The sequence below is a fragment of the Callorhinchus milii genome, unplaced genomic scaffold, assembly GCF_018977255.1.
Source record: "Callorhinchus milii isolate IMCB2004 unplaced genomic scaffold, IMCB_Cmil_1.0 Scaffold12, whole genome shotgun sequence".
NCBI lineage: Eukaryota > Metazoa > Chordata > Chondrichthyes > Chimaeriformes > Callorhinchidae > Callorhinchus > Callorhinchus milii.
The window spans coordinates 16,970,581-16,991,917 of NW_024704753.1; the positions used below are offsets into that span (position 1 = coordinate 16,970,581).

The window sequence follows — 21,337 nt, forward strand, 5'->3', positions numbered from 1 at the left end:
GGATCTTGAACTCGATCCTCTGGGGAATGGAGAGCCATTGGAGTCGGGCGAGGGTGGGAGTGATGGTGCGCGAGAGGACACGAGCTGCAGAGTTTTGGATGATCTGCAGCGTGTGAAGGGAAGAGTTGGGAAGGCCGACGAGGAGGGAGTTCCCGTAGTCGAGCCTTGAGGCGACGAGTGCATGGGTGAGGGTTTCAGCAGCCGGAGGGGTGAGGCAGTGGCGGAGTCTGGCAATGTTGGAAGGATGTCATCAACGATTTCTGTGCCAGGAGAACGACGACGACGACAACTTGTATTTCGCTGTAAGCGCCCCTCACGCAGGGTTAGGGTCTCTGTGTCGGGAGACAACCTCTCAAAGCGCTGAGCAATTCCAGAACCAGCACTCGCTGCTGGAAGCCGTGTTGAATTCACTTTGCGGTGTATCCCATGAAGCGCTTTGAGACGTCTCGAAGGCGCGATGAGGCGCTATAACAAGTGCAAGGATTATTATTGTCGCTAAAACAAGGAGCGTGAATGTATTTAAGGGGAAACGCGATACATGAGGGAGCAGGGTAATGGAGCGTGGAGTATAAACACTGACATGGACTAGTTAGGCCAAATGGCCTGTTTCTGCGCTGTACTGTTTCGGTAAATTATTATTATTAATTTATACAAATTTTGGATGATGGGGCTGTGAGAGTAATCTCGTCAATGCTGGGAAATGCAATGCAATTTACACTTGTATAGTGCCTTTCACGTCGGGAAGACATTCCAAAGCGCTGGACGGCGCTGGATAACGGAAAGCACACGGTCAGAGAGCCGTGTTTTGAGCTGTACCTTGAAAGAGAGCTGCGAGGGAGCAAACCGCCTGCTGGGGAGTGGAGTTCCAGAGAGTGGGCACCGAGCGATTGAAAGTGGCTGTGGGCATAGAGGGGGGAAGCGGAGTCAAAAGACCTGATCCACACGTTTGTGTTTCCACGCAGATATCTTTGGTAAAGATGTTAGTATTAAGTGGCATTTAATTTAGTGGAACATTCAGGGAACATTCATCTACTGGTCTGTGTTGGGCAAAGGTACATTACAACAACAACAACAACTTGCATTTTGTTGCTCCTTGTTTGTTGAAACATCTCAAAGTGTTTCTGCTTTGAGATGTGTTCGCTGTGGTAGATGGCAGTCCATTCTAGAACAGTTAACTCCAAAATCTACGTTTATCTTTTTTGTACGGTGCAAGAGAATAGGATTAAGCACTTTATTTTGTTTGGTCTGCTGAATAGTTATAGTTTTATATAAATTTAGAAGTTAGGCTTTATAGAATCCCAACATTACTGTACTAATAGGTGATTAAGTGCTCTGGGACGCTGTCACACGTGAAGGGTGCTTTATAAATGCTTGTTCATGTTGATTGGTTTCCACTTTAAACTCACATTTCCCATCTCCTTGGCCAATACCTACAGAGCCACTTTAAACATCCAGTCCTGCAAGTATCAGACTGGATCAAATGTGATTACCAAAATATAATCGAGAATCTTTGTAGCCTTTACAGAGGTGATATGAGTGGGTGACCTCCTGGTTTCCTGTTAAGTTTTTCATTTGATCTTTTCAACGTTGAAGGTAACCTTCATTCAGTTGCTGTCCAATTCTGTCCTCCTGGCTGAGTTGATGCTTTAAAGTTTTGTTGAATATCGTAGCATTTATAGTGTTCTAGTTCTTTGAGACGCAGGCCATCACATGTTGACCCGTTTGCTCTGAAGCCAAATTGGCACAGTTATTGGATTGCTTTGAGATGTTCTTATTCATTTTCGTTTTGATCCTTTAATAAAAATGACCATAAATCAGATGTTCTCGGGGTTGGAGTTTGATGCCGTCCTGTGGAAGAGCAGGATATTTCTTACTCTCCTTTCCAAGAGGACAATGCTTGTTGGCAGTGACTGCTGAAATGGATGAGCCAAAGGAACAGCTGGTTCTTGCTGCCTTTCTGTTGCTGAAAATGTGATGTTTAGCAATTCTTATTTCTTTGCAGTTCCAAAAGAAAGCAGTTGAGCAAGTATATAAATTGTTTGGAAACAAGACAATAGAGGCAAAAAAAAACATTGGGCTATTTGGTGTACAATTTCTAGTTTCTAAATGTAGTTTAATTTCTTCTCTTTTTTTTTCCCCCCCTCACCACTTTTTGCGTCCTTCTCTGCTGTCGGGACAGGCTCAGAGGCTTGGGCCCTGCTTGTGTTGTGCTTTAGTTTCTGTGTAGTTGGCGTGGAGGAGTTTTTTTTTCTTTGGGGATGGGAATGACGTTAGACAGAATGGCTAAAACTCAAAGGTAAAATTAATTGTGAATTAACAAAGGGGTATTTTCAGCCTCAATGACTGGAACTTTGCTCTGTTGCCAGTCTTGACAATGTCAGTCTCTCTGTAAGTATTGTATTGCCTGGCTGAAGAATGTCAGCGACTGGCTAAGCAAAGCAATACAAAGTACAGCTCGACTTCAGCTGAGCAATAAATCCGGGCCCTGGGCCAGATAGGTCAGAACAGACTTGGGGATCAGTAATGAAGGTTTATGTGACATTATGTGCAATTAGATTAATCTGAAGTTTCGGGACTGCAATGCTGTGATTTCAGGGTTTATGTACAAATTAACTGTAGGTGTGTATAGGAGTGCCAATCACTTCTGTTATATAAATTATAAAATAAACCCAGCAGCAGCACATTAACAATAACTAGGCTTTTTATTTTTCAATTGATGGATATCTGCGATCATTGAAGACACAGTCCTTAATTAGCCGTTTAGAAAACAAACTGCACAAAAAACATTACATGTTGGTTGTGTTGTTTAATTGCTGTTAATGGGTGGTTTTGTCATCAGTGAAGTGACATTGAGGAGTTATTTAACTATGAAGGAGCTGAATAAACTCAATGCTGAGTTGAGAGGGCGCCACAGGCCATCTGTTGTCCCGCATCAGTTGGTAGCATTCTGTTACTGAATCAGAAAGTTGTGGGTTCAAGCCCATCTTCAGGCCTTTGATTTTATAGTCTAGGTTGGCACTTCCGACTGGGGGGAGCAATACATTGTTTGAGATGCCGTCTTCCAGATGAGATGTTGAACTGAGGCCTGGCTGTTCAGTCGGACGTTAAAGATCCCATGGCACTGTTGAAAAAGGGAACGAGTTTCTCCTGGTATCCTGGCCAATAAGACCTCAAATAAAATTGGGCATTCTATAAATCACGAGGGATGGAAAGGAGAAAAGGAATCTTCCATTTGGAGTTCTTCTGATTAGGGATCTCTGAGAAGCTTGAAGGTGAGGACAGGTCAGAGCCCTCTGACATTGCTCTGGTACACAGTACCACTGTTGAGAGTTAGAGCTCACTATAGAGGATTGAAATCAAGCCTAGGAATGAATGAAGCTTCAATCCCAAACTTTTGGGGGCACTAAAGGTTTCATATTGCTTTAAACTTTTGCAGAATAAGGCAATTTACAGCAGTGTAAGGTAGTTGGTGGATGAGGGCTCCTTTGTGTGCAGTCTGTTTAAGACTCCATATTCCACATGATTTTCCAAGTACAGATCAAATACTCGCTTTCCATGGAAGGGACGCAAACAATTTAGATCTGAGATTTCCGTAGGGAGTGCGACAGAAGGAAGGGACTTGAGAAATATAAAACTATCTGTTAGTATTATACTTCTTGTTTTCACTGAACTGTAAACGTTCTGGGAACATTGTGAAATGTTATCAGTTACTGGAAGTTACTGAATGTTGCTAGAAATAAATGCCAGGGTTTTATCTGCAGTGATTGCATGAAATTGCAAGCCCTGGGTAAACTAATAGGATAGTAATTTGAGTAGCCGCTGTGTGTTGTATAATGAGTGTTTTTACTACATCCAACAACAACAAAATTACATTTGTATAGCGTCTTTCACGTTGGGAGGACGTCCCAAGGCGCTGGACAGACAGAATTACGGACCATGAATGAACTTAAGGAATCAAGACACTTTCTGTATCAGCAACCTTTTTTGAAATGGATAAATTAATGTTTCGTGTACATTTTAGTGTTGTTGCTGTGTTGATCTCAATTCCACATCATTGAGAGACTGACTGCTTCTAGTTGTTGTTCTGCAGTATAAGCGCAAGATCAATCTAATTTCCTCAGGTTAATTGTAGTAAGCCGTCAAGGAAGTTTCGGTGAGTTTGGGAGAGGGTCAGGTTAAGTAACCCGTAATGAGCTCTGATCTCCTGAGAGAGTGGGCACTTAAGTGTCTGAAAGTCTGTCCGCTGATGGTGGGCTGGATAGAGCGGTGGATGTGGAGTAGCCCCAAGTAAAGGCGATATCTGGGTTGGTAAGGGTGGCTGAAGGTTGCAGAAGTTGGGTGGGTTCTTAAGATGTCCAATCCGTGTCCTATCTTGGGATGCAGATGACATAGACGTTACTGATGACCCAACCGAACTCCGATCTTGCAAAAGACCTTCTTAATTTGCCTATTGGCACAAAGATAGCCGGAGTAGATTCTTATATGCTGCAGCGCGAAGGGCTTTGTGTTTTTCCACAAAGAGCTACAGCTTGTTTCGAGAAAGCCAAAGGTGGCGCTTTTTGAATTTTGTTGAATTCCGAACGTGTCCTACTGCCTCGCTCCCCGGCGTCAGGATGGAATGAAAACTTGTGCAGTTGTTGTTGTTCATAAAGTAGGAAGAGATCTGAAATCGTGGCAAGGATCTGTTGTTCCTTTCTTTGCAGCCTTGGTCTCTCTGCTGTGCCGACACTGACAGCACACAACAACAACAACATTTATTGAGCGCCTTTCACGTCGGGAGGACGTCGCAAGGCGCTGTACAGTTGGGTCAGGACCCGAGCAAATGGTCAGGGTGAGGGGAGGGAAGGGAGGGAACGAGGAGGGGGTAGAGAGTCGAATCCTCGAGTCCCCACACGAATCCTCGTAAGAGTTAACAGAATCATTTTCGCTCTTCACTCCTGTAAAGTGAATACTTTTTAAGAAGCTTTCGGCATTTATTTTTGTAGCGTTCGGTTAATATAATTATACGCCTCACTTCTGGGAGGGGTGCAGCTAGGATATTGCTGTGATGTGGAGGGCTAATGTTTCTGCTGTCCCAGAACGTTTTGTGCCGTTCCATTTGCGGAAAAAAAATCATTGCGGAACAATGCAAGTGGAAAAGGAGAAAAAGACACGATAATTAGAAGGCAAACCTGTGAATTCATAAAAGGAGGGATAAAATGTACGATATTTGCAATCAATTAAAGGACTGTGTTTAGTTTAATTTTTTCAGGAGGGCCCCCGTGTGTTAGCATGATGAAGTGATTAAGTTGTTAGTGGAATTGGGGGAAGGTAGAACCTCTGTTGGTGGTCTGAGTGAGTGAGGGCTTTGGGATCGTTTGGGTTGAGTTTGGCACTTCATCTAGAAAGTGGTTACTCTCACTCCCTTAGTTCGGATGTGTCCACACGAAGGGTATTATCCCACAAAATATACAGTCAATTCGCTTTGCAGTATGTTCTGCGGTGCGCTTTGAGACGTCTCGAAGAGGCGATAAGGCGCCAATGCAAGTTTAATGTTCCGAGTGAATTCAGAAACTGTTTGCACGTGTAAATATCTACCACATTACAGTATTTAATTTAAACTGTTGTTGCAGATATAGAAGTACAAAAGTCACAACGCTCGCGTGACGTTAGACATTTTTATTTTCCTCCAGAGCAAGTGCTTCCCTATTTATCGCCGGGTGGGGCAGACTATTAAGTACAAAATCATTAAACTCATAATGGCAAAGTTTCAACATTTCATCTCTCTGTTTAATATGTAAAGCTTGTAAACCGGCTGATTCTCTCAAACCCCATCTGAAAGTACGAGGTATGCACGCACGCACATACACACACACACACACACACACAAACACTGAGAGCGATGAGTAATGAGTGGGTGCTAATGAAAATCCCTTGATCTAGCATTATTCCCCCATAGAATTGAATCTTAACAATGTTTTTTTAATTCGCCTTCAGTGAGTCACTTGTGGGTGGAACTGGGAGTTCTGGAGAACAAAACACAACCACTTATATAATGCCCTTTTCGAAAGAACACGATAAAAGCAATTCCGCAGAGCGACCATCGGCTTGCATTTGGTAGTGATCCCTGGGTTTCCACCTGCTGTTACATAAGCAGCCTGATTTGTGACACTGATCTTGGCAAAGAGGAGTCTAGCGAAGGGATTAAGACTTCAAAGCCTATCTGCAAGTAAATAAGGTTATATAACGGCGTACAGTCTGTTCAGCAGGGGCACGCAGCGCCTTCATCACAGAATAATTTGCCACCTTCACGTGGCGCAGGTTCACTGTTTAGCACCGGCACTAAATGCGCTTTGATAGAGTTTGGATCTTATGTACTCTGCAGGGGTCCAGCGAAGAAAAATCAGTTTGTTCCTTAGAACCCAATGAGTCCAGCAGGCGGCTAATAAGCAATAATAATCCTTGCATTTGATATAACCCCGATGACAAAGAAACCCCCCCACCCCCACTTGGAATAGGATAGACATCAGTACAAATGAGTGATGTACAACCTCTGCCTCAGGCTGGTAAATACCAAGTACTTTGGCCCCTCCTTGCAAGAGAATCACCCCAGTAGTGCACTGGCGTTGCCCATAAAAGTGGGGTGAACCACGGTGACAGGGCAATACAGGAGCCGGGGCCTATCCAATCCGTACATCATTACAAGCCGCAGTGACTGGTATTAGCTGAGTCAGTACGCAGATGGCTGTTGTATTGAAGTGGGAGGGTGTGTGGTGTGGGAAGCAGATAGTTTTGCAGTTGATGCAGGCAAAGGCATTGGTTAGCATTTTGCTCCCTGAATACTCATAAGACGACTTGTTTGACTGCAGGGTTTTTTTTTTGCATGAGTGGCCTGAGGTGGGGGGTGACGCACAGGAAAGCAGACGCAGTGCAACTTGTACGTCCCAGTGAATACGGGCTGTGGAATGTTTCAGGAAGGAAACTGATGCGTTTCTGATTAGGGAAGGAGTAGTGGGGGGGGGGGGGGGAGGATACTGGTTCCACAACAACTCATTGAGGAGAGGACGGTTTGTAGACACTGCTTCACGAAATTTACTTTAGTGTGACCAACTCGGCAGGTCGAATGGCCTTTTTCTCAATCTGCACACGCCAAATAGATGGACTTAGCTATAAGAGAGAATTTGAAGGTGCTGGCTTGTGGTTTGGTCCGAGTCGATCCATATACTGATGCGCGTTTCCCCTCTGTGTTTGCAACTCTGCCGATATTCAAATGCCGGCCCATCTCTTTGAATGAGTCAGTCTCTCTATATTTGCACGTGCTGAACTCCCCGAGCAAACAGACCTCTGAGGTCGCATGGGCCAGTGCCATCCAAGGCTGGGAGGCAAATAAGGAGACGTAGAAAATTATATGGAAGGAATCCTGTGAGGGAATTGTGGGGCAAAAAACTGTCACATCTGACGGATGTCTCGAAGCACCTCACAGGGTTTACTGTAATATGTAGTGACTGTATTTTGTTGGTGAGCAAGGCAGTTAATTTCCACGCAGCATTATTAAGGGTAACCACTAAACATTTTATAGATACGAAAACATTGAGAAAGAGGGTAGTAAAGTAGGTCCGCCACTGTGAAGCGCTGAAACATTCACCTACCGCATGAAGGAAGTTATATAAGTATAAGTTGTTGTTAGACTAAACAGCTGAGGTCTGACCAAAAGCTTTCTCTTTCCAATCCCACCCCCCCCCCCTCCATCCCACTTCAACTTCAAGCTTTGGTTGCAGATTTAATTATTTGAAATTTAATGGAAATAGGATTATGTGAATTATTTTCTTGGAAGACTGAGCGAGAGATTCAGAGTTCCTTGAATCTGTGATTAGCCACTACGTTTATGAATGTTTTTAATAATACAGTATGGGTAAAGTGTTTTTTTTTTAAATGATTGCAGATTAGCACTCTGACAGAACGGAATTTCACATTATGCAGGGATTATTGTGGCACCGTTACATTTTGCACTAGCCTTTTATCTTTTAAGCTTTCAACGTAAATATTTATTTGCCTAATGTTCACTTCACTGGATGGTGGCAAAAGATCTTCTCCTCCAGGTCTTGATTTGATTACTGTGGATAGACTTGATGGTCAATCCTGCAGTTTATGATAACAATGAACCCCTTTTGTCTGTCTTACTCCTGGAAATCTGGCCCATATATAAACCATCCTCTTGATTAGATTTCAGCTTGTAGCTCAAATCCAGAATATAAAGCATTCAAACCTTTGATTAGGTTCCAGTCTAACCCGCCCCTGGGATCAGTTTGCTTATAAATCATCTGATAGCCCTGATTAGATCTTTAATCATTAAGATCCTCACCCTTGTATTCAAGCCCCTGCACTCCTCTGCACCCCCCTACCTTTCTGACCTCTCTCCTCAAAACAGTACCGTTGCCTCTGTTCCTCCGGGTCTGACCTCCTCCTCGTCCCTCGAGTCCTCCGCTCTACCTTCGGCGGTCGTGCCTTTAGCCACTAAGCCCCGAGGCTCTGGAACTACCTTCCCATTTTCAGGTCTCTGCTATAGACCTTGCTTTTTGACCGCCCCTTTGGTTTCCTCCCCCTCCCACCGGCTCGGTCCCGGGATCCGTTACTGTAAAGCGCTCTAAGACGCCGTCTGGCGTGGAGGGCGCTATATAAATCCAAGTTGTTGTAATCCATTGCACACCACTTTTTCATTTCCTCTCCTCCTCCTCCCGACCACTAAATGTACTTCTGTCGCTTTTGCTGTTGGAAAATAAAACTCTATTTTCATAGTCCCCTAACACAAAGGGGGAAAAGCATGGAGTTGAGCCCGACCACCATATCAACCAACATTATAAATCAATTTGTTTCTCGCTGGTGTAGAATGCACTTTTCTTTGCCTGAATTATTATTATAATAATAATAATCCTTGTATTTTATATAATGTCTTATCATGTCGCTGAGATGTCTCAAAGCGCCTCACAGATGATATTATTGTGGATTGACTATATTTTGTGGGCAAAACATTAATACCATTGTTATTGAAATGCAGAGGAGCTGACACCTGTGTTTTCAAGGATCGAGCACAAAGTGTGCTGAATTATAGTGTCTGATTTCAAAAGATTCTGTCCAGGTTTCTCATTGCAGAGTACCAGTAGCACTGATAAAAATAATTGGCACGATATGTAGGCTTCATATCCTGTACTTTCTTTTGCTGTACTGACCTGCTCTTTGCTGTATTACACTTGCATTACACATGTAGGAAGCAGCTTTTGGGATCGTCGTATTTCCCACCCAGCCACTACAATTTTCCAGATACTGTACTTAAACTTAGGTTGCACCTCATTTGATCTCCGCATGCTGTTGAAGTTTGCCATAATTGTTGAAGCAAATTCGGTCTGCGGGCTACAGTACTGTATAGACCTTGAACTAATAATAGGCTGATGTTTTGTGCAGATCCACAGAGGGAGGCAATGAGTTTGTAATGCACAGTGTCTGCTGCTGTGGGCCATGGAGGACGAGTCTATCTCAGGGAGTGATCCAGATGTGGAGTCGGAGGATGTGGAAGAGGAAGAAGAGGAGATGGAGGATAACGATGGCGATGACGAAGATGACTTGGAAGAAAACGGTGAGTGAACACCTTGGATTAATTCCCGTAACATGGCTTTGCTCGGAAGATTATTATTTATTTAAATAGCATGGTACAGGTGTTGGACTGAAGACCAAGTCATGCCTTGCAGCTGTTTGGAGTCAACAGCAACAATGAGTCACAAATCCTAACAGCTAGTAATAGATGACCTTGCAAGTACTCCAGTATCCTCCAAACATTGTGGAATATTGTTCAACGAAACCCAGCAATATTTTGGTAGAAATATTTACTCATGTTCTGTTCTCCGCCGTCCTGAATGCCTATTACTTCTGAGAAACGGAAAGTAAAAAGAAATTTCCTGTAAGAGGTAATTTCTGAGTTAAAACCCAGGATTCTGACGCAGCTGTTGGATAATCCAGCCAGTCTGAGGGTAGGCAATTACACGTGAGTTTATAAAACGTGACGTACTGTCCCATGTTGTATTAATGATTCAGCATGGCTGACTCCCCTCATTACACTTGCCTGTGTGCGGAGCCTGTAATTTGTAGTTTACGATTTTGTAGTTTGCTGCTTTGTGCATCTTGCAAACAGCCTTTTGTCCATGGGCTGTTTACCGGTTGTTGAACCAGACATAAGTTGAGAACATCATTTTGGCAGCAGCAGCATTGGGCAATGCTTGTCCAGCTAGGATCAGCCTATACATTAGCACTTTAGCTTGCAGGGTTTTAACAGAAGCTGAATAGAAAGAATCCCTGCCCTCACTGTCTGCCCACCCCTCTTCAAGTCCTGCTGCTCTTTCAGTCGTGAAGGTGACTCAGTCTCCAGGGTGCTGAGCAATAGGTCAGTGTAACCAGAACCCTCCCTACCCTACCTCCAGTCGCCTCCACCTTTTACCACAAATCCAGCTCACTGCTTGGCCCCGGACCTCACAATGAACTGATGAAAACCCATCTGCTGCAAACAGAGGAGCATGAAGGAGAATGGTGTCATCAGAATTTTCTTGTTGAATTATAACTATATACATGCTCTTGTCCCACCCCTTCCCATAACCTTATTTGTGTGAGGATCTATATTCGCACACACACTCCTGTTGCATAACCAGGTTATGTAAGGAGTGAGCAGCAGTCGTGCCCATGACACCTCATGTTCCAGGCATGCATTACATTGTGGAAGATTTATTTTGCAAGAAATGCAGTTTAGAGACTTTAGAGAGGGGGAGTGTGGCATAAAAAAAGAGAGAGTGGCAGAAAAAGAGAGTGGCCTAGAGAGAGAGGGGGGGAGCGGAGCGCGCATGGAGAGACAGAAGAGAATAGCACAGAGCGAGGGAGAGTGGCACAGAGGAAGAGAGGTGACGGGGAGCAGAGGGCGGGATGACAAACAAACAAAAAAACAGGGAATGGCAGAGAATGAGTATTTGTAAATTGGCACAGGTTTGAACGTTTGTCAGATTGTATAAAATCAAAAATGGAGTAATTTGCAGAATTCTGTGAGTTAGAATTGAGTCTGTGTGATTCACCTGTTGCCTAGATATTGGTGCTGTGATGTACGACTTCTGACTTCCCCTTCCCTCCCACCACACTAACTGCACACTGGCTCCTGACATCCAGTGTCTGTCTCGTGTATAACCGCTGTGACTTTTGACAAACGTAACATTAAACTCAAAGACCAGTCTACAACTTCAAACAAACAATTTGTGTGTGGTCGAGGTCATATTTTACTGTCAGAGTAGAGAGAAAAGAGATTCTACGTTTTATCTGTCAACAAAGAAGTGTCTTATTGTCTACACTACATTTGTAATTAAGGATTTGTGCAGAAAGACTCTGTGTCACAGAGATGTAAGCTCCACACAAAGCTGTTGAGTTAAAAACTCAGGAGGAGGAGGGGATAAAGTACTGCATTAAAAAGAATTGTCAGCTTGAAGTCTGCAGCTGCTTATAATGGACAAAAAAGACTGAGGTGTCTTATTCATCCGTACATTTTAATGGTTTGATACTGAAATATATTGTCCTGGTAGGATTTTTTCATTGTACTTAAAGTAGTCAGTGGAACAAATAAAGCAATGGCTGATCTGTATCAGTGCAGATTGCATTGATGGCTGGGTTTAGGACTCCGCTTGCTCCGCAACAGCCATGGAGCAGCCACCATCATTCATTGTGGAAGATTTAACAATATTAATAATAATCCTTGCATTTGATACGGGGCTGTATCACGTCTTTGGGACGTCTCAAAGCGCTTCATAGAATATACAGTAAAGTGGGTTGACTGTATTTTGCGGGCGAATATTTTGTACTTGGACCTCATCCGTGGTTACAGCATCAGGAGCTCTGGTCTTAGAAGTCGGCAGAAAGATCTGATTAGTCTAAATCCAATGGGTTTAACAACCTGGGAGCCTGGTCATTAAAATGTTTCAGTAGGTTCAGCTTCACAGGTCTTACTACAAGTGGACAGAAGGGTGGCGAGAGAGAAAGAGAGAGAGGGAGAGAGGAGCAAGACTTGTCAGATGTCTGGTGCAGTATAATCAGTCCAGAAAAAAGTTGACCTGAGTTTCAGATTTAGGGACGGGCTGTGATTGCTAGTGCGTCCACACCTTTCTGTGATGTTCCCCCAGGAGTTTTTTTTTCCGCAGTTATCTCTGGTGGCTTTGCAGCCTTTTTAACTTCAAAGTAAAGCTGAACCTTGGCGGGTGTGACTGCCTTTAGAGCGTTCAAGAGAGAAGGAAAGGGATTTAGCTGTGAAACTGGGCAATTCAGCTGCGTTCTTCCTGCTGTCTGTGTGGATGCCCCTTGGCAGAGCCCTAGTTTGAGTGTGAAGCGTTATGTAAGGTGCCTTTGTTCTTGCTGCTGCCACAAGCTTGAATTAATCACAGCCAATGGGTTTGAGTGAATGGGATTGCACTGCGCTGAGATCTCCAACTGGATTGCAGCTCGCAATGTGATAGTGATTCAGCTATTGGCAGTGTGCAGCGATCAGTCCAATTACCGGCACTAACTGGGGCTGAGGGAAAAATCTACATCGCCCGTGGCTGTGAGAGGCACTGAGGAAGGAGCATGTTACTCTTTGATGACAGTCAGGGTCTAACAGGTAAGCACTGCTCGCACTCTCCTTCAGAAAGTCTCTGCCACTTGTTACGTGCACCGAAAGCATTTAAAATGAGCACAGACGCTGATCAGTTTGTACCGTGAACATTTGCCCTGTGCCTGCTTTGCAGCTCTGTGCTGAGGGACCATTATATAACCCAAGTTCTGGGTGAGGTTGAGACCTCTCGCTTGAGCTCAAAAAGTCTTTGCTATCTATCCATTTTTCAAAGCGCCTCAGAAATCTCGGATTTTTAGTCCCATTTTTCCTTTTCTTTCCCACTTCTAATCGCTGAACCTCCCCTTAAGTAACGAAAAGATATCCTTTTGGAGTTTTCCTTCTGTGCGTGAGGAGCGATCATGTGGAACATTGAAATGCTCAACTTTGTAGAATAGAAATAAAGAAATTAACCAAAATGTCTGGAAGTCTCCAAGCAGTGATTTCTGATTATAGAACTGATATCATAGCTTGTTATATAACAACAACACATCATGCTAGCCGTTTGTGGATTTAGCATTGAATAACACTTTTATGTAACAAACGCTTTATACTCTACCTTCCCTTCAACGTCTCTATTACCAACCCCCCCCCCCCCCCCCCGACCCCAATCCCCGTGATGAGCTATTGCTGTAATGCACTTCTCACTGTAACCTAACCAGTGCTACATCTTTATATAGGGGAGATTAATATCAATGGGTTAAAAAAAAATTGCCTCGAGCATAGAATTCTATATCAGTCTCTCTGAAGGAACAAAAATGGAAGGGGGAGAGACACACAGAGAGAGAGAGAGAGAGAGAGTGAGAGAGAATGCTATTGCAAAGCGCAAGAAACTTGATGAAGTTCTAACACCATTGGTGTCAGCCTGGATCAGTTGCCTCTGAGTCAGAAGGTTGTTGATTCATGTCAGCACTTTGAACTCACTGGCTCAAGGTGCCCAACATTGTTTGAGATGTGAGCCTTCAGAGGATATGGTCAAACTGAGGTCAAAGATCCCATGACACTATTTGACAAGAGAGGATGATTTTCCTTATGTCAATGCCAGCAATACCCCAGAAAAAAATGGTCATTCAATTCATGGCTGTGTGTGGGACAATCCCGTTATGCACAATTGAGGGCAGATTCACCTACAAAAACTTTACAGCAAATTCTGTGAAATTATTTGAGAAATCCTCCTTGCCATGAACGGTGATATAACCAAATGTAAGGATTATTATGATTATTATTATTATTATAAATGACAAAACCAGATCTCTTGTGAAAGCGCAGTTCACCGCAGGTCTTGAATACTATACATCTAGATCTGAAAACGTGTGTTACATATTTGTTAATTCCAGTTGATCTAACGATTCCATTCAGTTTCCATTCAGTTTTAAAGTGGGGAGTAAGTGAAGTAGGGGCAAGTAACATGTAGAACATGTGCAAACAGCAATAGTTTCTCAAGTTCAAGGCAGGAGTTTCACTTGGACTGATCAGATATACGTACTACTCTGTGGGAGTAGAAAGAAAAATCTCTGGCTGCTCTTTCTTCCTGAGAATGTTGTCATTTTCCCCTGTTTACTGTAAGATGAAGGTTTGTACATGTTGGATTGACCTTGCAGAACCAAAGCAGCTAAGACCTGCTCTATAGCTCATCGATAAAAGGAGCATGCTTGCTAGTGCTCTGAAATGTGTAGAAGAGTTGGTACGGAGATGCATTTTGGAAGGTTAAAAGGATTCCGAGGCGTGGAACCAATTTGAAACGATGAATTAAAGTCACAGAGAGAATGAAATTGTTTCATGTTCATACCTCCTGCGGTGGATGTGTGCTTCTTCCTGTGTGTGAAAGAGTTACGACTGGAATATGCGGTGCTCTGGATAAAGGAGGTGAAAGTGTGCATCATGTCACCCACAAAATATTCAGCCAATTCGCTTTGCAGTACAATCTGTGAAGCGCTTTGAGACGTCTCGAAGACATGATAAGGCGCCATATCAAATGCAAGGATTATTATTATTGTCTGGTGCCAAAGTATTTCTTGACAAAATGTTGCTGCAGTGGAGTTTCGATGGCATTGTGAGACAGCTATTTCCCATCCTGCTGTGGTCTATATTGGTTGTGTTTGGTTTACTGCTGATTAAAAGTAAACGTATGTTATTTCTCACCAGATGAATCTGAGCCCGCAGCGTTCAGTTCGGAGCATTCTCCACAGCCTGACACCAAGGGATGGAAATGTTCCACTTTAACTACCTCATCACAGAATGAAAAGAAGCGCCTTCGCACCGAGAATGGCAAGAAGAGAAGGCCATCAAAGCCTGGACACATGAGGAGAAACATCCGGTACTGTGACTGCCTTTCCCCTTCCTTCCCCATTTTTCAGGTCACATCTGAAGACCTTCCGATTCGACCGTGCCTACGCTCACATTCCTTTCCTCCCCCGGCTCGGAGTCGTGCTCTGCCACTCTCAAGCGCTCTGGGACACTACCCTGATTGAAGGGCGCTATATAAATGCACGTCGTTTGTCGGTGTCTTCCTAATCTTTCCCATTCAACTCTGGTGACCCTTTTTGCTGAGCTGTTAAACGCATTTTCGTGATCAGTAGCTTTCGCTACCAATTACTGCTGCTGCAAAATCTGACCAAAGACAACCATAAACCCTGCTTCAATGGAAACAAACTTTATTTTTTTAAAAAGTATTATCCTTTATATGAAATAGTTGTGAATGAATGTTATATTTAATTGTCACGCCAGTACTTCCTCCGTGTAGTTGCAGATCCAATAACAACAGCAACAACTACTTGCATTTATATAGCGCCCCACACACAGGATAATGTCCCAGAACACTTGATCTAAGATGAGGTCTAATCAATGGATTCTACGATCTCTCTTGATTTCCATTCTACTATTAGGTACTTTGAAGCCAGAGTGATACATACGTGAGACATCACACGTGCCGCACATTGTATTGTTCTTGCTAACTTCAGAAGGCGCCTTTTGACTCTATTCTTTGGTTTCCTCAGAAAATTACTGCGGGAAGACCAGTTAGAGGCTGGCACCAAAACAGCTCAGCAGGAGGAGTTGGAGAGACTCAAACGGCTTGAACAGCAAAGGAAAGAATTCACGTTACCAACATTACCTTTTGAACTCCTACAAGGTAAGACAGAAAGCATGAACCGAGACACAGATTGTGGTTGTACTCTGTGCTTGTGGGGATTTGCTTTCAGTGAAGGGAATCCTGGTGGGAAGATGTCCTCTCTTTTAGTTAGCACACTGCTGCCCTAATTACTGTGAACCATGATAGTAACTTCAGAACCTTGAATGACGTTTGCAAAGCCCGTCATTGTGTAAACAAGATATGTAACTCCTCTATAAGTTGAATCATAAGACTATTAATGTGAATTTGCTACAGTCAAAATGAGTCTTTGCTGCAACACTCTCCATGATGAAATAGGGATTCCACAGTGCTCAATAAGCACAATGATGTAGTAACATGTCTGAATCCTGAGTCTCTTGCAAGTAGCCTTCCCACGTTTGGTCCACAAAATACACAGTCAGTTCACTTTATAGTATAATCTGTGAAGCGCTTTGAGATGCATCAACGATGTGATAAGGCGCTATATCAAATACAAGTATTATTAGTGTAATAAGTATTACTTAATTATTATAAATATCATATAAGTTCAGATCAACTGTTTCTAAATGTGTTTCTCTATTGTCCCCAGAAACCAATACTCAAACCTTTAAAAAAGAGCCTGACTGGAGGACTGAGGGTGAGTGATATAAAAATACTTTACAGTACTGCTTCTTTTAAGCTTCCCTTTTTAACATGTGTAAATTGCTTAAACATTGGCTGAAAAGCTTCAGGTTTGACACAGTGAGTGTTGTAAGGGTAAGGATAGGAAAGCTAGGAATATCTCTCACTGGTATAAATGGTGGGGGGATTCCTTGTTGCTTTCAAAATTTTGAAGAGGTGGATAGATATTGGATAAAGCTTTCAAGCGCTAAAGGGGCAAGGCGGGTAGTTGGTGTTGAAGTACAGATTAGCCATGATCGTATAGAATGGCGAAACAGGCTTGAGGAGTTGAATGGCCTACTCCTGTTTCTTTGATCCTATATATAAAGAGGGATGGTGATGGGCTTACCCAGGCAAAGATTAAGAGGTACAAGTAGTTATTAGTTTAAAATAAAACTATTGGGACTTACTGGCTGGAAAAAAAATTGGAAACTGCAGAAACGAAAATGAGTGTAAAAGAGCTGACAGTGACCGACTGTTGGACCGACTGTTTCTCTTTTTATACACCCATCCTCAGAGGAAACTGCACTGAAAAAGGAAGAAGATTTACCAGCTGTACCCAGACTTCCAAATCACGAAATCATCTGTGTGGACATCAGCAGTGGGAGTGACGAGGACACAAAGGGAGCAGCACATGTCTTAAAGAATGGTAAGCATCAAACCGACAATGACCGTATTGACTGTTAATCGGAGTTCAAATGCTCTATCATTAGAGAAGAAATATATTGGTGCTTGCTATTGCTTCTGCTCTCGTCCACTTCACCTCAGAGTACGTTACCCCTACAGTGGATAGCATTAGACTTTTCAGCCTAGAAACTCTACTCATTTTGGTTCAAGTACATACATCCATGTATTTGGAAAAAAGTGTCATTTGGAGCGAGCAGGGCAAGGCAAATTGTTTGGTACCTCAGTTTAGCACTGGGATTGCTGACTGCAGGCCTGTGAACCATTGTCGCAGAGGATCTAATTGACAGTCAAATATTCAGTTAACTACTGAGCTACTAAGTGGGAACGACACCCTTAAAAAAGAATGTGTCACTCAATCCACGACTGTTTGGGGGACGCTGCTGTGCGCAATTGGCTGCCACATTCCACCCACAAAATATAGTCAATTCACTTTACAGTATATTCTGTGAAGCGCTTTCAGACGTCTCGAAGACAGGATAGGCGCTATATCAAAAGCAAGGATATATTATTATTAAGGACAAGCATTTTTCTCTATTAAGATAAATAGATATGATGATCATTTACCTTGATGTTACTGTGTGCGTTATACTGTTTGCATGGTTCCTATTCCTTCATTTTGCCCTTTTACCATTCCCGTGTTTCTAGAAGATGTGATTGAGTTGAGCTCAGGGGATGAAGATCAACTGCATATCCTCGACAGCGAATCGAGCAATGAGGAGGAACAGGACGTGAATGAGGAGAGCAACGGAGCGCACGTCAATGATGCTTTGAATCAACCGGATGATCTGGGTCGTGTCCTTGTTAATTTAAACCACCCTCCAAATGAGCAGGACATATTTCTGACAGACCAGCTAGCGAGATCTGTCAAACCACACCAGGTAACAGATATAGGAGATGCTATCGAGTTGCCTGTTTTGTGCCAGGAAGCTTGTTTCTTACTGTAACTGTCCTGCCGTGGAGTGGGTTGGGTCTGTGTAGCGGTCAATCAATCAGTTACTGTCCACTAGTTTACAGAATTCTTCGCCATCACAGCTCTGAACAACATTGGATTACAATTTCAAGTCGGATTTGTAGGTTTGTCAAACTTTACCCATGTGCAAAGCAGTGGTTGATCTATTAAAGCTCTGTATGAAAAGCAGTCTTAATGTGGATCTAACATGATCTAACCAGCAGAGAAACATTTCTGACGTTCTGTGGAAAGCATATTTAGAACACTTATGGGAGAAAGTCACATAACTATCGTCATGTTTAGCATAATCTTCCAAGCAAAACAGTAGAGGCATAGACTCTACAGAATATAATTAGCTATCTTGATGGGAGAGTTAGTAAAACGAAAGGATGATCTTTGGTGGCTTTATTTCAAGTCAGAATCTATTATTATTTTCATAAGGAAAGACTTAACAGCGTACAGTGCTTGAACATACAGTCCTTTTATTTCTGGGACTTGCTTTATTTTTACACTAGGCAGCGACTTTATGAATTGACGCAAAAGGGATCTTAATAGCTTTTATAGCCAGCCATCTTTTGTTCAATCTGTGTCTCTGTTCACCTTTTTTTCTGCCCTCTTTTTCTAATCCTTGCTGCCTCTGAATTTTTTTTCACAACCATCCTCCCCTTATAATATTCACGCTGTTTTACAGCTTTGCTGTATTAATGATTTGATATTAATGAGCTCACTTGTCAGGTTCTGCTCCGGTGTAAGACTGAATCTTATCTAATTGTGGGCTTTTGTCTTCAACATGGCTCTCCAATACATATAGGTCGGTGGGATCCGGTTCCTGTATGATAATCTGGTGGAGTCGCTGGAAAGGTTTAAAAATAGCAGTGGATTTGGCTGTATTCTGGCCCACAGCATGGGCCTCGGGAAAACCTTGCAGATTGTCTCCTTCGTGGACATATTGCTTCGGTACACGGAAGCACACACTGTTCTTGCTATTGTACCCGTGAGTATTTGCAGACTTAATGTCAAATGCCCTGACCTTAGACTATCTCTTGGCAAACTTTAGGAGAAGTGAGAAAGAATTGTTACCCCAGTGACAGATTCTGTATTATAATAGCCTTTCTTTGTGTGTCTGCTCTGCCTTGTGCTACATGACTTGTTAGCTGTTTTATTACATAGGGTTGCTTCATTTACAGAGTTTATCAGACATTGGGAGCTCCCTATATTGGCTTTCTTATCCTCTAATCTAAAGAGTGTTCTGAGATAACCAGTTCAGTGCTATCAGACTGATGCAGTTAGCAAAGAGCAGACACTAGGTGCAAGATGGGTTTGAGGTGCCTCAGTCAATCTGAGTTTCCTCTTCAATATCTGTATTGGTGCCACTATGCAGGGTTGATGTGGTTGATAGATTTTTGCTAGGCAAGGGTATCCAGGGCTATGGAGCAAAGGTGGGTACATGGAGTTGAGGTACAGATAATAATACTAATCCTTGCATTTGATATAGCGCCTTATCACATCTGCGAGACGTCTCAAAGCTCTTCACAAAACATACTGTAAAGTGAATTAAGTTGTGATACCATTACAATGTCTAAGAAGTCTTAAAGAAATTATGATATTTTGGTGGTGGGTGGGGGGGGGGCATTAGATAATTAGGGTAGTTATCACGACTTTTTGATCACCCTGTAGAATGGCGGCCTATTCTTGTTCCTGCGTTCCCGTGCGGGAGCTATTGCAGCACAAAGATGGTGCTTGTTGATCGGAGTTCTCCTTGAACTGATTCATTCTGCTCGTTTCAGGTGAACACCCTCCAGAATTGGTTGGCCGAGTTTAACATGTGGCTACCACCCGCAGAAGCACTTCCTGCAGATTACAACTCAAACGAGATTCAGCCGAGGGCTTTCAAAGTTCACATCCTCAATGACGAACACAAGTAGGTCCCCTTTACCTTTTGTCTAAAAAAAAGTGTTTGTTTCTTTAAAGTCGAGGTTCTTTGAAGTCTGAGGCCTGGCCTGGGTCCAAAAATAATGAGGGCAAGCAGGAACTCAGTCTCTCTTCACACACACACTGCTCTACAGATTCAGGCCCACAGCTACGTATTGCTAGATATAAATTCTGCTGTTCAGCACAAATGAATTGGAAATGAATGGGGAAGAATACGATTAGGCATGTGGGAGAATTAAATCAACATGACCATCATGGTTGATGATATCAGCACACGTCTGCAGCATTTCCATCTGCTGTTTGATTAGAATTTTAGAGGAATGTACTGTCTGCTATCTTGTCTCCTGCTAAATTGGAGCTATGATAGGGATGGCTGGAGCTCATTTAATTTCAGCATCCACTGCAACTTTCACATTGATTTCTACAGACTAAAGATGTGGGTGTAGTGGGAAACCTATTGCATATATCGTGATTCAGCCGGTCATGATCAGATCTGATTTGTGGTCTATGCAAAAGGACTTATGTATGCCAAATTCTCCTGGTGATATCTGGATGTGTCTATCTGTCTCCTCTATCCCTCCACTTGCCCCTTCCTTCCCCATCTTCAGGTCATGCCTGAAGACCTTCCTGTTCGACCGTGCCTACGGTCACCTCCCCCCAGACTCGGCATCATCCTGTCCTGCGCTCAGGGACGCAAATTCTAACCGCAAGTTGTTGTTGTTGTCGGCTCAGACACCAGTCTCGGTATAAATTTCCATGAAGTTGGGAGGATAGCAGCCGATGGCTGTACTCGGTAGAAGATTTTCATTGGAGCAGAGTTTCAGAGTGTCAGCCTGAGGCACATGTCGGTAGCTGCAGAGTTGGTTACTTACAATTCTTTTGTGAAATAGAGCAGAGTGGATGCCCGTGGACCAGCTAACTTAAGGAGGAAGATCTGCATTGTATTTAATGTGAATAACTGACCTGCGAATGCTTGCTGCAGTTACTCGTTATAGTGTCTCCCATTAAGGCCATATCCTGCTGTTTGCTCAGGTGCAGGCTGGTGATTATATCTGTCTCTTTCATAATGTATACAGGAGACATTTCTTGTTATTCGTTGCTATAACTGTGGGTATTCAGGGACTTGCTTATGCAGCAGACATTGTGCTATTCTAAGATTTGGAGCATGTTCACAAGGCGACTCTGTCAATGACAAATGGTGTTGTGGCACTGAGGAACCTAAAGAGAGAGAAGAAGAAAAATGACTTGAAACCGGAAAAAAATACTGGAGAGAAAGTAATGTGCAATTTCTGAAAGTGAGAGTTCCTGTGAGCTGTCTGACGCTTGCTCTCTCTCTCTCTCTCTCTCTCTCTCTGTC

At 43.1% G+C, this 21,337-nt stretch overlaps 1 protein-coding gene across 3 annotated transcripts in view; it reads left to right on the forward strand.

Moving 5' to 3' along the window:
- Nucleotides 1-200: 200 nt before the first annotated feature.
- The window catches only part of rad54l2 (RAD54 like 2), a 35,520-nt gene continuing 14,383 nt past the window's right edge, over nt 201-21,337 (forward strand). Inside the window, exons 1-9 of one of the 3 annotated variants that reach the window (XM_007890439.2) lie at nt 201-302; nt 9,439-9,610; nt 14,789-14,960; nt 15,640-15,773; nt 16,342-16,389; nt 16,930-17,061; nt 17,745-17,977; nt 18,860-19,042; nt 19,836-19,969. In XM_007890439.2, the coding sequence (XP_007888630.1) occupies nt 9,493-9,610; nt 14,789-14,960; nt 15,640-15,773; nt 16,342-16,389; nt 16,930-17,061; nt 17,745-17,977; nt 18,860-19,042; nt 19,836-19,969 (1,154 nt within the window). In that variant the 5' untranslated portion in view covers nt 201-302; nt 9,439-9,492. Of the gene's footprint in view, nt 303-486; nt 972-9,438; nt 9,611-14,788; nt 14,961-15,639; nt 15,774-16,341; nt 16,390-16,929; nt 17,062-17,744; nt 17,978-18,859; nt 19,043-19,835; nt 19,970-21,337 lie in introns of those variants that run through there. The other 2 variants (XM_007890437.2, XM_007890440.2) reach the window with 2 other exon arrangements.